Source organism: Delphinus delphis, chromosome 20 (genome assembly GCF_949987515.2).
Source record: "Delphinus delphis chromosome 20, mDelDel1.2, whole genome shotgun sequence".
In the NCBI taxonomy this organism is placed as follows: Eukaryota; Metazoa; Chordata; class Mammalia; order Artiodactyla; family Delphinidae; genus Delphinus; species Delphinus delphis.
In genome coordinates, this window is record NC_082702.1 from 46,269,756 (window position 1) to 46,292,983 (window position 23,228).

Consider the following 23,228-nt stretch of genomic DNA (forward strand, 5'->3'; position numbering starts at 1 on the left):
AACGGGTTTGAATCTTGGTTCTTTAACTTACTTTTCAGTGTGTACTTAGGCAAGGCAGTTACCTCATCTGTAAAAGGTATGCCAGTTGGCCTGCCTCATACACAGTTTAAAAACTAAACGAAATAATGTAGGAAATGTTTAATAATGCCTCACATATAAACATTAACTATTACTTTTCAAAGGCAAATCGAGGACCAAATGCCAAATTGTCTCTCATAGAGTATGTTATTTTTTCCACACCAAATCCAACAAGGTCTAAAGGACAAGTGTATCCATGAGCACAACGTATCAGAATCTGAGGCCTGCATACCATTCTGCAACTAAAACGAACATAACTAGATACTAAGAGCTGTGACCTCTACCAAACACACGTCACCATTTCCCCCTTATTAATCATGTCAACGACTAGGATTTAGAGTATGGATACTAAAATGTCGGTCCCCAGAAGTCCACATCCTTACTTGTCACGTGACGTGCCCTGTCCCTTCTTTCCCTGCCATTGCATCAGCCGATTTAGACCCGCCTTCCCAGAAACCAACTAATAAGCTGATTCGTGCTCCAGTTGACTGGCATGTCGGATGACCAATAATTTCTCGGAAAGGTAAGGCGCGGCGGGGCACTTTCCATCCGCGCGCTCTGGTTGGACGGGGCGGTGCGTGCTGCCAAGGGCAGTGGTTTGGCGCTGGTACCTCTGCGTGTCTGCGGGACAGGTAACCGTGGCTCCGGGCGCTGGGCTTTGAGGGAGGCGTTAGGAACTGCGACCCTCGGGAGAAGCAGATTGACCTCTGAGAGAGTTCTACGGCGCCGCGATAGCGGCTGTGCTTGGCGTTTGGCCCCTGGGCCAGGCCCTGTGAGTACTCCGGAACGGGGCGCGGGCTGGAGCCGGGGTTGAGGCAGCCGCTTGGCGACACGGCAGCTGGAGAGTGGCCTTTTGTCAGACCCTTGGAGCGCTGGGGGTGGAGTGGCCTCGGGTGGCCTTGCTGAGGACCGAGACCTTGGAAGGATCACTGTTGTCGCTGACCATCCGCCCAAAGCTGAGGTTTTATCTCCCCTGGTTTTAATCCCCTAGGGGCGGGCGGGGTTGCGGGCGGGTAGAGTGGTCAAGACGGGTGGAATCAGGCAGTGAGCCGTTCCCTAAATTCTTAAAATTAGCTAATAACTGATACTAGTCCGGGCCTACCTAGAAGCAATTTCCGTGCTCCATCACGTTTAGCTATTACTTTTTCAGGGTCTGCGTTTCCAGTGTGCTTTAAGTTCATTCGCAGTTCGCTACTAAAGGGTTATTAATTATACCATGAAATACTTAGCAACCACTGTGCTGGATGCTGAGGTCATAACCGTAATGGTGAGCAAAAACCACCAGTCATGATTCTCACTGGGCTGGAACTTACAGCCTGTTGGGGAGATGGATCTCCAGCTGTCAAATGCATGTGCAAATTATGACGGGAGACACCTGGGGCTATCAGACTAAAATAGGAAGAATCTGATTAAGAAGGAGAAGCCTTCCTTAAATAAGTCTCTTTGAAATTGAGATGCCAACAATGAGAAATTAACTAGGAAAAGGCAAAAAGGGAGAATAGGGTAGTCAGCTTACCTGGCAAGTGAAGAGCATGTTGAAAGGTCCAGTGGCTGGAGCCTTAAACCCAAAGGCCAGTGAGATTTAAGGTACTTAAGACCTTTACAGTTCCTGCTGGGAAATGGAATCTGACCTCCTTTGTGCTACCTCTGTATCCAGTATAGCCTTCCTGTGTATTTATATTGAATAAATGAATGAGTGGTGATGGTGACACAGCCTTTAATAGTCCCAGCGTCCATAGGGCCTAACAGCAATATATTGGATCCTTTTACATCATACTGCAGTTATTTCTGTGACTATCTCCCTATTAAGGGCATGAACTCTCTTTCATCTTGGTTCCCAGCATACAGTATGTATTCAGTACGTTGAATGAATAAACAAAGATGGAAAATTCATGTGTCTTTTGGAATGGAACTGCTTATTTTCCTCAGGTAACACATTTAGAGGAGAAGCAATGAACATTCTGAAACAGCTGTGATGTCGCTGCTCAGTCAGGATTAGCACCGTACGTTCATTGTTAACACCATGATTAATATTCATTGAGAGCCATGATGAGAAGGGTCGAGGAAGAATGTGGTGTGACAAACTTTCTAGAAACCGTAGCCTTGACTCCTTAGCGTGAACAGAAAATCCTCAGCTGTGGGGATTTTAGTCAGCTCCTTGGCTCTGTCTGCCAGTGTTTCACCATTTTTTTGCCCAAAGGGCTTTTTGTTTGAGTAATGAGTTGATTGAGTTGTGAATAAATCAATTGAAATTGTGATTAAACATAAATCTAAGAGTCACAGTCTCATCATGTTCGTTGTGTACATCTTTCTTTGTATCTTCCTCCTAGGAAGGAAGAAAACTTTGAGCTAAGTGATGTAAAGTAATAGTATCCAATTTGTTCCAGGTTACAAGTTGCTTCCAGATACAGGATGGCTTTTGGCCTTACACCCCAGGTGGCGTAGGCAGAGTAGATCTTACTTTTTTACAAAAAAGGAAACAAATTTAGGACAAAGTGCCTTTTTATTTAATTGTTTAAAAATTTTTTTGGCCATGCTGTGAGGCATGTGGGATCTCGGTTCCCCCACCAGGGATCGAACCCACGACCCCCGCATTGGAAGCGCAGAGTCTTAACCACTGGACCACCAGGGAAGTCCCAAAGTGACTGTTTTTTTAAAATAAATGTATTTATTTATTTGTTTGTTTTTATTTTTGGCTGCGTTGGGTCTTCATTGCCGCGTGCCAGCTCTCTCTAGTTGAGGCGAGCGGGCGCTACTCTCCGTTGCGGTGCGCGGACCTCTCATCGCAGTGGCCCCTCCCGCTGCGGAGCACGGGCTCTAGGCTCACAGGCTTCAGTAGTTGTGGCTTGCGGGCTCTAGAGTGCAGGCTCAGCAGTTGTGGTGCATGGGCTTAGTTGCTCGGCAGCATGTGGCATCCTTCCGGACCAGGGCTCGAACCCGTGTCCCCTGCATTGGCAGGTGGATTCTTAACCACTGCGCCACCATGGAAGTCCTCAAAGTGACTTTTTAAAGGTTAGAGCTAGGTCTAGAATTCTAGAGACTTTTAGATAATGTTGTGAATGAGATGGTTCCTATTTTTCTAGACACCCAGTGCAACATGGCACTACAACTCCATGCCAGTGATTGGTACCCTCTACCAAGGCCTGTCACTTCTCTCTAACCTGCTTGTCATAGAAGCCGTGTAATATATGTGAAAGAGCTCTGAAACTGTAAAGCTGTTTTATTCCTAATTTCCCTCTCTTCTGATTCCCTCTCTCTTTCACTGGCTCTTGAGCTCTACTTCCTCAGTGTGGCTACAACGTCCTCACTCCCTAGCAGTCAAATAGCTGGGAAGGCAGCAGTTTAGCAGTTGGGTTCTGGAGGAGCTAAGTGGAGGCAGGTACATTCCTGCTACTTGCAGGGCAGTTCCTTGTACAGATGGGCCCATGCCCAGGTCCACTGTTGCCTCCCCTAGATGGTCACGCCAAACCTAGAGGCCCTGGCTTTGGGGATAGTGGAACTTTGCACTGTTCTAGGCATGTGGGTTAAGACAGAGCTGGAAGTGCCCTTAGAGTTCATCTATTATGGCCCCCTTTTGTTGAAGTAATTCCCTTAAGGACTTGGAGCTAGGACTGGAACCTGGGTCTCCTGAGCCTCCCTCATCTCCAGGGGGCTCCTCTGCTAGACTGAACTGTGAAGTTTTATTCCCATTTCTTTTGTGTTTTTTTAAAATTTATTTATTTTTGGCTGTGTTGTGTCTTCGTTGCGGTGTGCTGGCTTCTTACTGCGGTGGCTTCTCTTGTTGCAGAGCTCGGGCTCTAGGCGCGCGGACTTCAGTAGTTGTAGCACAAGGGCTCAGCTGCTCCGCGGCATGTGGGATCCTCCCGGACCAGGGCTCGAACCCGTATTCCCTGCATTGGCAGGCGGGCTCTCAACCACTGCGCCACCAGGGAAGCCCTATTCCCATTTCTTAATTCCTGACCTAGGGCTTGGAACAGCGGACGCTCCATACATTTTTGCAGTGAATGAATGCATGAAGAAACTACCTCCTCCGCTTAATGTGTTGGTGTATTGAACAGATTGAGGTTGGCCCGGGAAGGAAGAGCATGTGGGGTTGCTCTCTGCTACTGCAGCAAGTTTTGCTTCGATGATGATTTTAGCCTTGGACATTACAACATAGAGGTTTTAGGATCAAACAGCTTACCCGTGTCTTGCTTTGACATGGCCTGAGAAGCTAGGAGTCTTGTGTAATGTTTACTTATCTTAGTTTCAATTCCCCTAATTTTCTTTCATTTTTCCTCTGGTTAGTTCCGTAGGGTTATTTTCGAGATGGACTCAACCCTAACAGCAAGTGAAATCCGGCAGCGTTTTATAGATTTCTTCAAGAGAAATGAACACACCTATGTTCACTCATCTGCCACCATCCCTTTGGATGATCCCACTTTGCTCTTTGCCAATGCAGGCATGAACCAGGTAAGGGTGTTTTCCCTTCCCCTTGGCTTTTTTGTCCACAGAGGCAGCACAGCAGCCCTGGAGTCAGTCAGAATCCCAGTTCTGTCCTTCCTGTGTGATCTTGCAGAATCTACTTTATGTCGTTGAACCTCTGTTTCTTTGTCTGTGAAATGAGGAATAATGATAGTGCCTGCCTTTAGATTGTAGTGAGGAGTAAATAGAATAATGCATTTAAAATGTTTAGTACAGTATTTGAAGTAGGTACTTGAATATTAACTATCATTATTTTTAATTATGATGAGAGACCCCGATACTCATGGATTAAACTTGTATGCCTCTCAAGAAAAATACAGCCTACATCTAGTCTGTAAAGTTTTGCCTTTTTTTTTTTTTTCTCCTAAGGAAATAGCTGTGCTTTATTAAAATCAGAGGCTGGGTTAATCTTGCTGAGCCCTGAAGAGACTTGTTAGCTCAGCTGTTGTGGTTGTCCTTCATCTTTTCATTGTCCTTGTTTTTTTCTTTATAAAATGTCAGTTCTTCAGGATTCTTTTTTTTTTTAAAGGAGCTTTTATTTTATTATTTTTTAATTAATTAATTTATTTATTTTTGGCTGTGTTGGGTCTTCGTTTCTGTGCGAGGGCTTTCTCTAGTTGTGGCAAGCGGGGACCACTCTTCATCGTGGTGCGCGGGCCTCTCAGTATCGCGGCCTCTCTTGTTGCAGAGCACAGGCTCCGGATGCGCAGGCTCAGTAGTTGTGGCTCACGGGCTTAGTTGCTCCGCGGCATGTGGGATCTTCCCAGACCAGGGCTCGAACCCGTGTCCCCTGCATTGGCAGGCGGATTCTTAACCACAGCGCCACCAGGGAAGCCCCTCTTCAGGATTCTTTTAAGGCTTTGCTTTCATTCCCATTCTAGGCCATGCACAGTCTTATTTTTTTCTTTAATTAATTAATTAATGTATTTATTTATTTATTTTTGGCTGCGTTGGGTCTTCGTTGCTGCACACGGGCTTTCTCTAGTTGTGGCGAGCATGGGCTTCTCTTTGCGGTGGCTTCTCGTTGCAGAGCACGGGCTCTAGGCATGCGACTTCAGTAGTTGTGGCACGTGGGCTTCAATAGTTGTGGCTCACGGGCTCTAGAGCGCAGGCTCAGTAGTTGTGGCGCATGGGCTTAGTTGCTTCGCAGCATGTGGGATCTTCCCGCACCAGGGCTCGAACCTGTGTCCCGTGCATTGGTAGGCGGATTCTCAACCACTGTACCACCAGGGAAGTCCCATGCACAGTCTTATTGATTTTTTTCTTTTTTTAAACTTCTTTCTTGAAGCTACTGCCATGAATGCCAATTCGGATCTACTGCTGACGAAACTTTATTAGTAGGATTTGTGTTTGGGGCAATTGAACTATAAAAGATATTTAAAAGTTTTATTTTTGGAGACAAGCATTTTCTTGTGAAGTAATGAGAGCACCACAAGTTTATAAAGGTGTTTAAAAGGAGTTTTTCACTATACCTGTGACATTGAAAACTATTTAATTGGCTGGAAGTGGATTCAGGTTAGATGGGGCCCTCAGGACTTTCCTTTGGAGGTTCTTTGGGTGACTGCTTAGCCCGGTGGACCCACCAGCCCTTAGGATGCCCCTCACTGTGGGATAAGTTGACATTTTCTGTTCTCTCAGGTCTCTTCTCTGGCATGGAAAATTAGAGGCACTGGGAACATTTTCCACCTGTATTACATGAACCATGAAATTATAAAAGTGTTTTCAGTTGTGTGAGTCCCATGCATACACCTGGAATTGAGGGCACTAATTTTAGGTGGACTCTTTCAAGGTGGTGAGTTTTCTGGAATACTGAAACAGTTTTGTTCTACTCAGCCATACCTAGGCTTTGTCTTCTCCCACATGAACTGAACGTACTTGGCAGAAGCCATGGAGTCCAAGGTTTATAAACATTCCCTGAATAACAGTAACTAGTAGCCTGCATGTAGCACCTCCTATACACCAGGCATTGCTCTGTGTCTTATGTATATTAACTCATTTAATCCTCACTCTGTGCCATCCTACTGAGGCACTGAAGGCTCAAGTAAACTGCCCAAGCTCACGAAGCTGGTAAATGCTGGAGCATGGATTTGAACCCAGGCAGTCATTTGCTTATGTGCTGTATGCCTCTTAATCAGAAATACCTTGTGTTTTTTGTTTTGCTTTGTTTGTTTTTACATTTTGAATTAGTATTTATTGAGCATCTATTCTTTTCAGGTACTTTTCTAGGTGCTAATAAGTAAGATAGTTTCTGCTTTTAAGGAGTTTACGGTCGAGCGCAGGACTGTACAATGTACTTTCTGCAATGATGGTAATTCTATATCTAATCACACACCAGCCATGTGTGATTATGGAGCTAGTGTGACTTAGTGTGACCAAGTGGTGCTAATTTTTACTCCCTGAACAGGTCTCAAATTTTTTTCTTCCTTATCACCTTTACTACCAAGCCAGCACATTGGTTTTAGAATATGTTCTCCCAGAAAGATGGTATAAGCCCTGACTGCAGAGACTTGAGAGGAAACACAGGTTTCACTGCATCAACCTTGACTGTTATCCCAGATCTGGCAGGGCTTTCCTTTGTGCAGTTGGTGTTACTGGCAGTGGTGGAGACCGTTGGAGAACTAGGACCAGGGAGGAGCTGCTCCAAGACAGGCTGCCTCTGCTGCAGCACACACCTGCCTCTGATAAGTTTCTGTATTGCAGGCTAATCAAATCCGGAAATGAATAGTCTATGTGTGTTCTCTTCCTGCCAGCCTGTAAACACCTGATATATCTGCAGCTCTTTAAAAGTTGAAATGTTCCCTTTCTTTTTTAGTTCAAACCCATCTTTCTGAATACTGTTGACCCATCTCACCCTATGGCAAAGCTGAGCAGAGCTGCCAATACCCAGAAATGCATCCGGGCTGGGGGCAAACACAATGACCTGGACGATGTGGGCAAGGATGTCTATCATCACACCTTCTTTGAGATGTTGGGCTCCTGGTCTTTTGGAGATTACTTCAAGGTAAGTTCAAAGAGGAGATCTCTGAGCAAAGATCAAAGGAATTTTGAGCAAAACAGTCATTTCTACTGAGGGAAGTGGGTTCTAACTTTGATGGTTTCATGATACAAAATATCATCTAGGAGATTCAGAAGTGAAGGACATTTATCAATTCTAAGACTTCTTGGAAGCAGTACCTGTAATTTTATGATTTCAGTTTGCATGTGGATTTCTTGTATAAATTTGACTGTTTATGGTGAAGATACTGTATTGGACCTCTCCTACTCATATTAAATAGATTCTGGTTTGGTCATATTCCACATCTTTTTGATCGTTTTGTAGGAATTGGCATGTAAGATGGCTCTAGAACTTCTCACCCAAGAGTTTGGCATTCCAGTTGAAAGACTCTACGTTACTTACTTCGGGGGGGATGAAGCAGCCAGCTTAGAACCAGACCTGGAGTGCAAACAGATCTGGCACAACTTGGGGTAAGAATGTAGCTCGCATGTGGAGCGTATGAGTACGGAGGAATAAAATGGTTCCTACACTCAGTGCCAGAGTGGGGTCTTAGGACTTGGGGTGCATTGCCATTTCCTATTTTGGGGTGTGTATGTGGAGGTGGAGGTGACTGGGAGTAATTATCCTTTGGTGCATCCTTTGCTGCTTAGTAGGTTTACTTGATCATTCTGTCGTTGAAAGCCAACATAAAGAGTCTCGTGTTTTTTTGTTTGTTTGTTTGTTTGTTTGTTTTGCGGTACGCGGGCCTCTCACCGTTGTGGCCTCTCCCGTTGCGGAGCACAGGCTCTGGATGCGCAGGCTCAGCGGCCATGGCTCACAGGCCTAGTTGCTCCGCAGCATGTGGGATCCTCCCAGACCAGCCATGGCTCACAGGCCTAGTTGCTCCGCAGCATGTGGGATCCTCCCAGACCGGGGCACGAACCCGTGTCCTCTGCATCGGCAGGCGGACTCTCAACCACTGTGCCACCAGGGAAGCCCTCTCATTTTTTTTTTGCTTTTTATATATTTTTAGAAATTGTACATAGAGTGCATATGTTGTGAAATTTCAAACTATATGGAAATGTAAAAAATAGGAAATGGAAGATCCCTAACATTAGTCCTTGTTAATAGTTTGATACCCCATATAGAGTCTTTCAGGCCTTTTTTCGTATTTCTGTAGCCCTGTGTGTATGTGTGTGTCTTTTTCAACAGAGTGTATTGATATGAAACAGTTTATTTCTTATAGAAATGTAATGGCATCAAACAGGTCTAGGACAAAGGAAGTTGTGGGGGGTTTTTTTGTTTTGTTTTGTTTTTTGCGGTACGCGGACCTCCCACTGTTGTGGCCTCTCCAGTTGCGGAGCACAGGCTCCAGACGCGCAGGCTCAGCAGCCATGGCTCGGGCCCAGCCACTCCGCGGCATGTGGGATCTTCCCGGACCGGGGCATGAACCCGTGTCCCCTGCATCGGCAGGCGGACTGTCAACCACTGCACCACCAGGGAAGCCCCGTGGGTTGTTTTTTTTTAATGTAATATAATTCTAATATAAAATCACATAGCATAAAAGGTAACATGATAGATGAGCAATATGTGTTCTGGGCTTAGAACATAATAGAATTTATGAAGCTCTGTATCAAGAGGAATCTGATTGTGGAGTGATGGTCCCCTGTAGATAACAAGAATGCCCATGATGTCCTTGTCTCATTTTCTTGTTCTTTTTACTTAAACTCTCTTGTCATTTAGTGTGTAGCTTTTTATATACTTAAGCACTCCTACTTCTCCTTTATTTTTAATTTTTTTTAAAATTACTTTTACTCAGGGTATATTGTTTCAATCCAGCTTCCCCTTGTACTTGGTCTGAAATCCCTCTTTGGTTAGACTCTATAGTCTAAATGTACTTGGATGTTTTGAGTAGTAACACATGTGAAACTTAAAATACTAATCTTGACTTTTTGAATCCTGTTTTACTTGGCTTGTATATATCTGTACTTTGATTTCAAACAAGCATAATCTTTTTTGAGTGCTCTGTTATCTAGCAACTCTCAGCAGAGTCAATATTTTGGAAATGTTTTAACCTTAAATTCTTTTTGGTATCATTTTAAGGTAAAAGACAGATGACTAAATTGGGGCATAGAGAGGTGACTTTAAATGATCAGCTGCTTTTTTCCAACACTTATACTGTCATAATATAATTGTTTTCATTTATAAAAATGAAGGAACATTTGCAAAGAAACGTGCAAAGAAATTTGTTTAAATTCTGGTCGGGAATTCCCTGGCGGTCCAGTGGTTAGGACTGCGCACTTCCACTGCAGGGGACACGGGTTCCATCCCTGATCAGGGAACTAAGATCCCACAAGCCGGGCAGCCAATAGATAGATAGATAGACAGACAGACAGACAGACAGATAGGTAAATTCTGGTCATATTCAGCATAAACGTTTTCATTTTTTTTTTTTTTTTTTTTTTTTTACTCTGTTCTTTTTTTTTTTTTTTTTTTATAACGTTTTCATTTTTATGTGTTCCTGTCTAGACTTTATCTACATCTTTGCATGTTTTTATTTATTTATGATCACAGCATATGTGCATTTTGTATTCTGTTGTAGTCACTCTTGAAAAGAATCATGTTCTGCTGCTTTATCAGGATTTGAATGCAGACTCAGCACTAGTAATTGCCAAAGAGTGAGCCTTCTTTCTAGAAATGCATAAGGATCTCCTTTTTTGGCAGATGCAAGTCTGTGCAGAATCCTGTCACTAGCTATAAATGGGCTTATCTTCCCGCTCTCTGCAGGCTGGATGACAGCAAAATCCTCCCAGGCAACATGAAGGATAACTTCTGGGAGATGGGTGACACGGGCCCTTGTGGTCCCTGCAGTGAGATCCACTACGACCGGATTGGTGGTCGGGATGCGGCGCACCTCGTCAACCAGGATGACCCCAATGTGCTAGAGATCTGGAACCTCGTGTTCATCCAGTATAACAGGTGGTCTTGGGGTCCTGATCTGTTCCTGCTAAGAGCAGCACCTTTCCTCAAGCTGCGTAGAGCGAGAGGAACTCGGCGCATGGCTGTCTTCTCATCCTCGCCTTTGGGGATAGTGGAGCAGTGCTAAAGGCATCATGGGATCTTGTGGACATTTGTTCAATTTTATTTCTCAGGTTTTCCCTCTGATCTCTGGGACAGGGCTGGGCCTATTCTTTTATAAACTAGTTTTATTCCACATACTACCTGCTTAAGGGCTATTCCTATAATGTCATTTTTGCTGTAATTTGAACTGCTGTTTTAAAGCTCATTTCCTTGAAGCTTGCCTCACTCTTTAATGAACCCCAGAGTATTTCTTCCCGTTCTCCCTTCACACCCCACCTCCCACCAAAACAGGCAGAGGCAAATGGCAAATAGTCACAGCCTGCAAACTGCAAAGTGAGTTCTGCCCAGCAGGGAGAGGTGGCAGCCTGAGTCCGTGTTTCATCCTCCTCTTTCTCTGGATCTTGCAGGGAAACCGATGGCATTCTGAAACCTCTTCCGAAGAAAAGCATTGACACAGGGATGGGCCTGGAGCGACTAGTGTCTGTGCTGCAGAATAAAATGTCCAACTATGACACTGACCTTTTTGTCCCTTACTTTGAAGCCATTCAGAAGGTACTGGTCCTATTGCAGACTTCTGTGGAGGTTTCCAGGCTGGACCCTTAGTACTGTCAAAGATAAAACAATCATATGCTTTGCCGGGTGAGGGTACCTGTGACCATATACCAACTTCACTGTTAATAACACAGGGGTCTAAGCACAGGGCACTGTATTTTATTGTGTGCAGGGGCCTAGCTGGGGGCTCTTCACTCTTGCTCCTGTTACCTTTTTTGGGGTTATAGGATCTGGCAAGAGGTCATCCTTTCGATTTATGCCCCATCAGTCCTCTCTGAACCTCCTAGGGTGAGGCAACACTAGAAGGGCTGCTTCCTGATGAGCTGCCTCCTGGTTTTCATCTGTAGGGCACAGGTGCTCGGCCATACACTGGGAAGGTTGGTGCTGAGGATGCTGATGGGATCGACATGGCCTACCGGGTGCTGGCCGACCACGCTCGGACCATCACCGTGGCCCTGGCTGATGGTGGCCGACCTGACAACACAGGGCGGGGGTAAGTGTGTTACACGTGGGGCAGGGTGAGGACTGACACTGTTGAGTTTTATGGCTCTCCGTGGAACTTAACACCGTACTTCATTATTGTTTGTCTTCTAGGTAGTTGGAGGGATCCTTTTATTTTTTTTAGGGATAAAGGGAGTTTCAGCTCACTTTGAAGAGTTTACTATATTAAAGATGATGATAAGGATTGTATTTAGGGTTGTCTGATAAGATATTGGCAGGGGCAGGGGAGATACTGATGAACCCCAGGCAACTTCATTACTGACAGCCGGGACCTGGAATTGGATTGTGGGCATCAAGTTGGCCGTCTGGTCTGTACTTCTTGCCTTCATCTCTGGTTCAGCAGAACAAGCTTGGAAAATAAACCAAGGTTACCCCAGGTTATCCTTGATGCATCTTTCTGGATATATTACTGAGTTTTATGCTGGAATTAATGTTAATGACTTTGGGGGAATGCAAAAAAAAAAGAAAAGAAAAAGCAGGCTTAGGATAAAAGAAAGAATCTGAAAGAGAAAGACAAAAAATTGGTCATGTTGCTTGGGTAGAATTCCAAAGGACCCACTACCAAACGCTCGGCTGGGAATGTTGTCTAGCAGGAAACTGGGTTCTGCCTCTTATAGGTATGTGTTGAGACGGATTCTCCGCCGGGCTGTTCGATACTCCCATGAGAAACTCAACGCCAGCAGGGGTTTCTTTGCTACATTAGCAGATGTTGTTGTGCAGTCCCTGGTAGGTGTATTTCCTGTTCACCTCTTCTGTACTGAAGCATATACCTTAAAAGGTGTAGAGTGGGAGATATCACACTGTTAATGAAAATTTTTAGAGGAGTCATACTATAGTCCCTGCCTTCATTGGGCTCATATCTGTGTCTCCCATTTACCAGGGAGATGCATTTCCTGAGCTAAAGAAGGACCCAGATATGGTGAAGGACATCATTAATGAAGAAGAAGTGCAATTTCTCAAGACGCTCAGCAGAGGGCGTCGCATCCTGGACAGGAAAATTCAGAGCCTGGGAGACAGCAAAACCATTCCCGGTAAGGACCGGTTTGTTCCTTTTTTCAATAGCCTGGTTCATCTTTCTGGAAGAGGCAAGCCCTTTCTCACAAACTGACAGTGGACTCCTGTGTCTCCAAAGGCTGAGCATAGCTTGGTTAGACCGCTTTTGGTGTAAAATGGGGTTTATAGTAAGATTATAAAAGTAACATATTATTATGGCAAAGTATTCAAACAGTACAGAAGTAACAAGTGAAAATCCTCTTTCCCAAACTCATTTCTCAGAAGTCACAACTCTTTGGAGTTTGTTGTATAACTATTCAGGACTTTTCTGTATTTGCATACAAACGTATATAGGGGTGTGTGCGCATGTGCAAGCAAAAAATGGGAACGAGTAGTATATAGTGTTTTACAACTTTAATTTTTTACCAGACAGGAAAATTAATTCCAGAAGTTTTTACTTTTTATGGAAGTATAATATAATGTGCAAGGTGAAAGCCTGATGAATTTCCACAAACTGAACACACTTGTGTTCAGATTAAGAAACAGAACTTTTCCAGGGACCTCTTGTGCTTCCCCCAGGTTGACTGCAAAAGATTTGATGGATTTTCTGACAAATACACAGAACCATTACTAACTTGCCTGGCTCTTTAATCCCTCCTGTCACTGCCAGTGTCCTCCTGGGAAGGGGTTGGGATGGAAAGGAAGGGGGGCCATCCCTGTCATTCTTATGTGATTCCTTTGTGCTGTGTAGGGGACACTGCTTGGCTCCTCTATGACACCTATGGGTTTCCAGTGGATCTTACTGGACTGATTGCTGAAGAGAAGGGCCTGGTGGTAGATATGGATGGCTTTGAAGAGGAGAGGAAGCTGGCTCAGGTAAAGCATTTGGGGAGTGAGCAAGAAACTCAGCCCCAGTCAAGGCAGGACTTGGCTGCAAGGCAAGAAAGAATTTCCTTCCATTAAAGTCTTTGAAATTCTGTTTTTCCCAAGACAGTGAGTCTCAAGTGGGGGCAGTTTGCCCCCCTTTCCCCAAGGGATATTTGGCAGTAGCGTATAAAGGTAGTTTTTGGTTTTCACAACTGGGGATGGATGCTACTGGCCTGTGGTGGGTAGAGGCCAGGAATGCTGCTCAACCTCCTTCAGGGGACAGCCTCCCAGAACAAGAGTTACCTGGCCCCAAATGTCAGTAGTGCTGAGGTCAAAAAACTCTGTTCTAGAGCTTTACATTGGGCATAGTTTAGCAATTTCAAGTCCTTCAGAGTGCTTTTTCTTTGATATTAAGGTAACTTATGCTTATTTCTCTTACTGGCAGCTGAAATCACAGGGCAAGGGAGCTGGTGGGGAAGACCTCATTATGCTGGACATTTATGCTATTGAAGAGCTCCGGGAAAAGGGTCTGGAGGCAACAGATGATTCCCCAAAGTATAATTACCATTCGGACTCCAGTGGGAGCTACGGTATGTTAGTGTGCTCATCTGGGGTGGTTTTCAAGCAATGAGTCTCAAGATTAGGAACCCAGGATATCCATGGTAGCCTTGCCTGCAGTGCTGTGTAGTCATGCTGTGTAATTTTATACTCAGAGAGACCCTTGGTGATTGACTTTCTATTTATTTTGGAATAATTATAGATTCACAGGAAGTTGTAAAAGAAATTTACCAGGAGATTCCTTGTACCTTATACCCAGTTTTCCCTAATTGCAACATCTTGCAGGAAATAAGGAAAATGACATTGATTTATAAAATTCCCTGTGGCTGTTGAATTTTGCATCGGGATAGTAGCATTCTAAAGTTAAGACAACTCAAAAGAAATATACTGGTGCTACATGTTTTTGCTTTTTTTGCTCCAGCAGAGATACCTAAATTTATGTAAGGAAGCCCACAAAAGGAATACATTCCTTATGAATTGACCTTGGAGTAGGGAATTTATTACTACTCTTAAATACCTACTAATCAAATTCATCAGGTTTCTGTTCAGTAGCTCACAGTTAGGGTGACCATCTGTCCCATTTTCCCAGAATTGTCCCAGTGTTGACACTGAAATTGTCCCAGTGTTTTCCTCACACCTTGGGAAATCCCCTGGTCCCAAGCAAACCGGGACAGTTGGTCACCCCTACTGAGTATTATATTCTCCAGTAGAAAACCAGCATGTTAAGCCCTTTTGTGGAGTCTAATAGGCTTCTTCCAACATGAAATTAGACAATTAGGACCTAAGGAGAGTTTGAGAAATAGAATCCGATAAAAGCCAGCTAAGAATGTGTGAATGAAGTCAACCGTGTTTTCCCCTTGTATGCAGTGTTTGAGAGTGCAGTGGCTACAGTGATGGCTCTGCGCAGGGACAAGATGTTTGTGGAGGAAGTGTCCACGGGCCAGGAGTGTGGAGTGGTGCTGGACAAGACCTGTTTCTATGCCGAGCAAGGAGGGCAGATCTACGACGAAGGCTACCTGGTGAAGGTCGATGACAGCAGCGAAGACGTGAGCCAACAGTTCTTCTTCATCAGTGGGGAGCGGGGGCCCAGCAAAGGGCCGGGCCTGGGCGCCGGGCAGCTGCTCTGGCTTCTTGGTGCTCCCAGCCCTGAGGGGCAGACACCACCGATCTTTGGGTCGTGTTCTGTGGTCAGTGTTTCTGAAGCCGAGTGAGCCGCTTCTTGTACTGTGTTGCTTTCATCACCATTAGGTCCCCTTGTAGCAGGATCCTTGCAGCCAGGCTGCTTAGGTTGATCCCTGGTTCCTCCAGGCTTTCCTTGTAAATAAGGAGAGATAGCTCCCTGGAGGGCAGACATCCTTGTAGAAGACGTGGCCTGTAGCTCAGCCACTGCTGTCTCTGTGGTCTTGGATGAGTTACCTAGTCTCGGGCTTGAGCTTCCTTACAATGGCTTTAATTCTCTAAGATGCTCCTTAATGGAGAGAGTGTGTGTGTGTCTGTGTCTATGTATATATACACATGTATTACATATTTAAAGTGTTGTGTGTTTGTAATGATAAATATTTATATAGTGGTCCATATATATATATATATGTGTGTATATATAATGGTATTAATGGTATGTGTGTATAGTACATAAAGGGAGAATTCATATTTATGTCCATTTATATATATTTATATATATACATATATACACACACATATGTATTTGGATTTATTTATGTATTGGTCTCCTCCTTGACTCCTCTTAGAAAACTGAGTTTACGGTGAAGAACGCTCAGGTCCGAGGAGGGTATGTCCTGCACGTAGGAACAATCTATGGCAGCCTGAAAGTGGGGGATCAGGTCCGGCTGTTTATTGATGAGGTGAGTTTGAGTTGCTTTAGGCTGGTTAGTAATCATCTTTCCTTCCCCTTTTAAAAAAAATGTCAGCTTTATCGAGGCATACCTGGCATGTAGAATTACAAGAGTTGTTTTAAAGTGTACGTCATAGTGATTTGATGCAGGTTGTGAAAGGAATTCATCTCCTCCTCTGGCTTTCAATTGGTCCATCATTACTGTCCCTCCTAAGTGAAATTATAAGTAGATGATTGCGTGTAAGGTGCAGAAGTAAATTTTGAGGGATGTCACTGAGAGTTAAATCTGTTCCCAAGTTAGACCGCAGTGATTTCAGTTGAGATCCTATAGCTTCATTTTCACGGATGGCCTTTCTCCAGCTTAACCTCAAATACTTCTTCAGGAGCCAAGGATCCTGTGTTAAGAAATAGGTTCTGCTGCACGTGCCAGAGCTCCAAAATAATAGTAGCATAAAACAAGACGGAAGTGTGTTCGTCACCTGAAAGTCTGAGCTGATGCAGAGGCCCTCCCCACAAAGTCACAGGGCCTTGCTCTTCCTTGCTTTTGTTCCACCATCATTCCTGGGGTGTTGCCCTTGCTTTCATGGTCCAAGAAGGTAGCTATGAGATCCATTTTCTAGGCCAGGCGTTGGTGGACTTTTTTTGTGAAGTGCCAGATAGTAAATATTTTTGGTTTTCTGAACCATACTGTCTCCATCACAGCTACTCGACTCTGCGGTTGTGGCACAAAAGCACCGTAGGCAATACGTAAACACACAGGTGTGGCTATGTTCCAATAAACCTAGATATAAAAATGGATTGCAGGACGGGTTCGGCCCACAGGCCATAACTTGCCAACTCCTGTTCTAGACAGTGGGAAAGAGGAAGGGGAGGGTGTGTTCCTTTAAGGGTACACAACACTTCTGCTCACAGCCCACTGACCAGAATTTAGTTACATGGCCACAGTTAGTGGCATGGGAAGCTGTAGGCTTTATTCTGGGCAGCCATGGGTCCAGCTAAAAACTCTAGTACTTGGGAAGAAGAGAGCAGGTGCTGGGGGCCGAGCAGCAGTCCGCTGCAGACCTCTCCACCAGCCTGCTCTGCCCTTTATAGCCCCGACGGAGGCCTGTCATGAGCAACCACACAGCCACCCACATCCTGAACTTCGCCCTGCGTTCCGTGCTTGGGGAGGCTGACCAGAGAGGCTCCCTGGTTGCTCCTGACCGCCTTAGGTTTGACTTCACCGCCAAGGGAGCCATGTCCACCCAACAGATCAAGAAGGCCGAGGAGATTGCAAACGAGATGATTGAAGCAGCCAAGGTGGGTTGCGTTACATGTGAGCTCTTGGGTCATGAACTCCACTCCTTCCTGCACCATCGCTTTCTATGTATGGAGCCGCCCCCGCCCAGATGCTCTCACTCTGTCGAGCCATAGTCTGTCCGGTGAACACATGTGTTCAAAGCAGTGATTCTTAACTGTGCTGGGTAGGAGGCAGTGCTGGTGTTCAGTGGGGGACCTCAGGGAGGTCTTTGGTCCACCCCTTCTTTAGGACAACCAGAGCTCTTTTAGTTAAATCTGTTTTACATACAGCACGCCCATTTAAGGTTTGGTTCACTGTTAACAAAGTAGTTGGAAATTCCTATTTTGAGCCCCTTGACTTTACACATGGGGCTTTATTTTGGGAGGCTCAGGGCATGTGATGGGCAGAACCGAGATCAGAAACCCAGAGCCATGCCTGCAAGACTGCACTCTCCCTGCTGCTTCCTACTGCACCTTCAGAGAAGATCTTTTCCCAGCTTTTTTTCCTATCTTCTTTCCGTGGCAGCCCGTCTACACCCAGGATTGTCCTCTGGCAGCAGCTAAAGCCATCCAGGGCCTGCGGGCTGTGTTTGATGAGACCTATCCTGACCCTGTGCGAGTCGTCTCTATTGGGGTCCCGGTGTCTGAGCTGTTGGATGACCCCTCCGGTCCTGCTGGCTCGCTCACTTCTGTTGAGTTCTGTGGGGGAACGTGAGTACCTCAGGGGGAGCAGTGGGTGGACCTGCCTTTTGTTAATTTGCGTTACCCTCGGAAGGTGTGGGTAATAGGCTAGACCAGCTCTCACTTGTCTAAGGATGAAACAGAGTCCTCAGAAATGCAGGTGCCAAACAGCATTCCCAGGAATCAGCATCTGCGTGCTCCCATCAGACCCCTCCGTGTCTGACGCTGACATTTACTGGGTGTGTGATGAAACGTTCTTCCCAGGAGGGAAGGTGAAAAATGTCATCCTAACACTTACAGCTGCTTGCTCTCGTTCCCTGGACGGATGATGACAGAAGGCATGGGAATTCATGATTCCGCAAGGCGCTGGAGCTTCTGATCTGGTCCTAGCCCCTTTTCGTTCCCAGGGCCTCACATAGTTCCCTTTGCAGGCTTGAGTAGCATCTGTGGAATTAACCTCATCGTCTCAGAGCCCCTGAGTCAAGCCCCACGGTAGACCTGGCTCAGTTTGGCTGTGGGCAGCCACGTGTTTCTGCCAACTTGGAGTCCTCCATAGCCCTTGGGGTCTTTCTGGGACTGTCTGGTGGCCTGGGAAGTTCCTGCCTGCCAAGAAATCAGGGGGAAAAAGACATTCTTAAGGCCATGATAGAGCCCATCCAGGGCCTCCTGTGAGCCTCCGGCAGGCAGAGAGCAGGTGGGTGCATGGAGGATGGGGTAGGGATCTGGGAGATCACATTCCAGGCCTCCCTCTGTCCAGTAGAATTGGGCCTTCAAATGAGTCCCACCTCTGCCTTGATACCTCTCTCCATGACACTCTAGAGCACTGGAAACAGCTTTTGGAGACTTTACATCATCCTTGCGGAGTGGCTGAGAGTAAATGAGCGTTTGAGGTTCTCTGAGCCCCTGGGGTTGTCTGAGGTGCTGTGGTAAGACTTGAGAGGGAATCCACAGATACTCTCAGGCTGTTGAGCAGGGACAGACGGCAGCAGTGTGGTGAGGGAGAACTACCCACATTTCATGCGTGAGAAAACTGAGGCTCAGGAACGTGGCGCCTCGCTCAGTGTCGGCCCCAGCCAGGCCTTCCCTGACTGCCTGCCCCTTCCAGGCCACAGCTGCGTTCTGAAATAAACACGAAGGGCCTTTGCTCATCATCCCTTTGAGGGAGCTTCCCTGGGAGCGACTACCACTTAGGGCTCCTGCCTGCCAGCCAAGGGCTCCTGGGTGCTGTGAGGACCATGAACTTTGCCTTCTGCCATTCAGGCATCTGCAGAATTCGAGTCACGCGGGAGCTTTTGTGATTGTGAGTGAAGAAGCTATTGCCAAGGGCATCCGGAGGATTGTTGCTGTCACAGGTGCCGAAGCCCAGAAGGTGAGCAGGTCAGGCTGGTTTGTGGCTTACTTGAACAAGGCAAGCGGGGCCCAATCTGTGGATCCACAGTGCCGATGGTCACGTGGCCACTGCGGTCAGAATCGGAGGTACAGCACTCCCTCCAGGGTGTCCTCCCGTTACCCCTCCTGGCGGAAGAAAGCCAGCACCGCACAAAACGTTCTAGCTATCTTACATTTAATCTTTTAAAATATAGGTAGATTCTGCCATAAGATGTCTGTGTCTAGGAGGGTAGGCCATAGTTTTGCTGTGGCTTCTGTGCCCCCAGCACTTAGCCACATCTCCCTTGGGGTATGTACCCAGTTTGAGACGCATGGAGTACGGGGACAGTTGCTCTGGGGGTGGGGACTGTAGCTCACGCCTGACGTGTGCCGAGGCTTGAGGAGTGATGATTTCATAGGTGGGAAGGGCTCCTGGCTCATGAGTTCTCTGTCACCCCCTGAACCTGAGTTCCGCTGGCCAGGTGTGTGAGGAGGGTGCTCCTTTCTGGGGCATGAGGCTGCAAACACTTGCCCCTGAAGGAAGAGAAAGTTCTGGTGTTCTGGGGGTGTGTTGTTCCATAGCCTGCCATTGGTGTCTGCCACCGTTCACAGAGTCATGAAGCTGAAAGTTGCCTGACCCACAGTTTACAACTCTGATTGCCTCCTCCCAGGCGCTCAGGAAAGCAGAGAGCTTGAAGAAATCTCTCTCTGTCGCGGAGGCCAAAGTGAAGGCCCAGACTGCGCCAAATAAGGACGTGCAGAGGGAGATCGCGGACCTCGGTGAGGTAGGGGCGGCCTCCCTCCTCAGGTCCTGGTTCTCGGTGCAGTGGGCCTTTGGACTGACTTCGGATGTCCGGCAACCTTGCCAAGGGAGCTTCCCGGATCCTGGCCTCCGGACCCCTGGAACCAGCTGCTGCCCCCATTGCCGATGGCAGGGCAGCCCCTTCTGAGCACTAGTGGGCACCGGTGTTGAGGGGGGTGGGAGAGGCACTGTGGGAGCCCACTGTCTCCAGGTCTTCTGGTGTTTGTTAACATTCGGGGGCTTCCCATTAGCCCATCACGGGCTGTGTTCACTGCCGTGGGGGGACCAGGTCTAACAGGGTCCCAGCTCTCTTAATTCTGCCCCTTTCTCTCCAGCCCTGCTCCTTACAACTCATGCAGTTGCTCATAAAGTGACTCGTCTCAAGGCCAGTGGATTCCTTTTTGTTCTTGTGTTCTCTCTCCTTCTGGACACTGGTTGGGGGACTCTGGTGTCAGAAGCCAGAAGGGCGGGGTAGGCTCACATCCTCGCTCCTCGTGGCCCAGCTCCCAGGGGAGTTCCTGTTCTGGTTCCAGGCTCTGGCCACCGCAGTCATCCCTCAGTGGCAGAAGGATGAATTCCGGGAGAATCTCAAATCCCTGAAGAAAATCATGGATGACCTAGACCGGGCTAACAAAGCCGATGTCCAAAAGCGGGTGAGTCCTGGCAGTGCAGGAGCCGGGAGGATTTACCCAGCAAAGGCTGTGCAGACTGCTCTCTGGGTTTCGGAGTCTGAGCCTTTGACCTGAGGCCTCTCCTCTGGACTCCCTTCCTTGCAGGTGCTGGAGAAGACAAAGCAGCTCATTGACAGCAGCCCCAACCAGCCCCTTGTCATCCTGGAGATGGAGAGCGGCGCCTCGGCCAAGGCAAGCCGGGGTTGGGGCTCCATGGCACCACCCTGTGCCTGTCTGCTGCTTGTCTCCTCCTCTCGGGGTCTCAGCCTTCTGGTGGCTGAAGTGGGAGCCTTGTGGCTCTGAGCAGAGTAGTTGCCTGACGGCCCACTCTCTGGGGCTGAGGTTGGGCTGAGCCATGGAGAGAGCTGGTGGCTGGAGAGCTGTGGCTCCTCAAGGTGGAAGGCGAAGCTCCGAGCCAGAGCGTGGGCGAGGCCCTGTGCTTAGTCCTCCATCCAGGCCCCCGGGACCAGCACCTGCTCTTAGAAGGGGGGAGGGAGTGGGAGCTCTCTGAGAACTGAGCTCTGCAGACCCGCTGCACTTGTGGAGAGCGTGGCCCCCTTCCCCAGGGCCATGGCCTGATGCCAGGTTCTCCCCACAGGCCCTGAACGAAGCCTTGAAGCTCTTCAAGACGCATTCCCCTGAGACGTCTGCCATGCTCTTCACAGTGGATAATGAGGCTGGCAAGATCACATGCTTGTGTCAAGTCCCCCAGGTCAGAGTGCCCTACAGTCTTGCTCACAGCAGCTCTGTGCCAGTGGCCATAGCTTTTCTCAGGGAGCTTGGTTCTTCTTACACCTGTTTGCCAAGACCCATGTGTGTTTGTGCAACCCCTGTTAGAAGTGGCCATTTTCCTGCTCACCTGTTTGTCACCTCCCCAGCACGCCTTCCCCTCAGGCTCTCCCCTCCCTGGTGGATATATTTAACCGTGCTGGCTTTGCTGCTTGGTAGGCCTCGCCCTGGCTGTCATACCCACAGTAGGATCTCTCTTAGCTTTGGCAGCATCACCCAGGGCAGGATTGGGTGTCAGGCTCCCCCATCCTTTTTCCATCCCACCCCTCTCCTTGTCTCCCTCAATCCCATCCTCTGTCCTGACCCCCACTTCTCCTTCCTGTCTTCTAGAATGCAGCCAACCGGGGCCTGAAAGCCAGTGAGTGGGTGCAACAGGTGTCAGGTCTGATGGATGGCAAAGGTGGTGGCAAAGATGTGTCCGCTCAGGCCACAGGCAAGAACGTGGGCTGCCTGCAGGAGGCGCTGCAGCTGGCCGCCACCTTTGCCCAGCTCCACCTGGGAGATGTGAAGAACTGAGGGGGAAGGGCGGCTACCACGAGGAGGCATCTCCCCCGCACCCAGATGGATCCGTCCAGCCAGGAGCGCTCCATCCCCCACAAGGACATTCTAATCTTGGGACCTTTAAACAGCCCCATCTGTCCTCCTAACCCAGCAGTAACTGGAACTTAGCCTGGGAGCCAGCCTGTGACTCAATTCCCATGTTACGCTTCTGCCCCGAGCACATCAGCGCCATCTGTCTAGAACCACTACCCCAGGATTGTGTCTGTAGAGTTCTCTGCAGACCCAAGGCTCTGGGCCTGCAGGGAGGAATCGTTTTTGCTGCAGAGAATAAAAGGACCATGTGCAATACTCGATAATGCCGTGTGATTTCTTATCTTCTCCTTCCCTCTCTTCCCCACCCCCCCACCCCACGGGTGCCCCCAGTGTGACAGCCCGTGGCTCCCTAGGTGTCTGTAGAATAAATGCTGTGGCTCCAGCTGGCTTCCGGTCGCAGTCCTTGCCGAGTCTCGCCCCCAGACCCCTGGAGTTCGGGAATAATGGCCGCTGGATTTTCCTCGACATCTGTGGAGGTGGCGCACGGAATAGAGCCCCTTGTAGGAGAATGCCTTCATTTCTTAGGCCCATATCCCTTTTCCTCACTTGATGTGCAGGTTGGGTGTGAGGTCAGAGGCATTCTTTGGTATAGGAGGTGTTTAGGGTACATCAGTTGCCTCCCCCCACTCCTTTGACTGCCATGTCATTCCTGGTTCCAGGACCTCACTTGGACAGTGAGGGTGGAGACTCTGACCTGGTTCTGTGTTCATTCACCCAAGTCTGAAGACAGTTGGGTTTGGTAGTAGTGTACAGTACTTGGTTGTGCCCGCTCTGGCTGATTTCATGTCCCCTGAGTACAGCAGGCTGGCTCTGGGGCCCTGGGTCATTCTCAGGCCTGCGGACTTTGAGGGAGGAGGAAAAGCAGGTCTATGCTGAGAGAAGCAGCAGAGGCCAGCAGTCACAAGGCCTGGGGGTGAGGAGTATGAAAAGCAGACAGAGGGTGCTGAGGCCCTTGGCTGCAATATGTGCATGCCAGGTGAGGAGTGTTAGGGATACAAAGAGCTCACACAATCCAGGGCAGGAGAGACGTAGTTCCATTCATTCACTCGACAAGCGTTTATGCCAGCCAGGACACTGACAGTACAGGAGTGACCAAGACAGAAGGTCACTGCCCTCTTGGGCAAG

At 47.8% G+C, this 23,228-nt stretch overlaps 1 protein-coding gene across 3 annotated transcripts; it reads left to right on the plus strand.

Moving 5' to 3' along the window:
- The first annotated feature begins 653 nt into the window (after positions 1–653).
- On the plus strand, positions 654–22,382 carry AARS1 (alanyl-tRNA synthetase 1). 3 transcript variants are annotated; one of them, XM_060000118.1, is made up of 21 exons: positions 654–710; positions 4,366–4,530; positions 7,355–7,543; positions 7,862–8,007; positions 10,304–10,495; positions 11,005–11,149; positions 11,497–11,642; positions 12,268–12,376; positions 12,531–12,681; positions 13,395–13,519; positions 13,956–14,100; positions 14,936–15,114; positions 15,817–15,930; positions 17,013–17,219; positions 17,725–17,909; positions 19,140–19,248; positions 19,919–20,032; positions 20,553–20,702; positions 20,826–20,912; positions 21,319–21,432; positions 21,840–22,382. In XM_060000118.1, exons 2-21 carry the CDS (start codon positions 4,387–4,389, stop codon positions 22,023–22,025), a joined length of 2,937 nt encoding a protein of 978 aa, XP_059856101.1. In that variant the 5' UTR covers positions 654–710; positions 4,366–4,386; the 3' UTR covers positions 22,026–22,382. The 3 variants fall into 3 exon arrangements, with proteins under 3 accessions (XP_059856101.1, XP_059856100.1, XP_059856102.1); XM_060000117.1 differs by lacking the exon at positions 654–710 and adding an exon at positions 717–850; XM_060000119.1 differs by lacking the exon at positions 654–710 and adding an exon at positions 717–850 and having other exon boundaries at positions 20,583–20,702.
- The last annotated feature ends 846 nt before the right edge of the window (positions 22,383–23,228 follow it).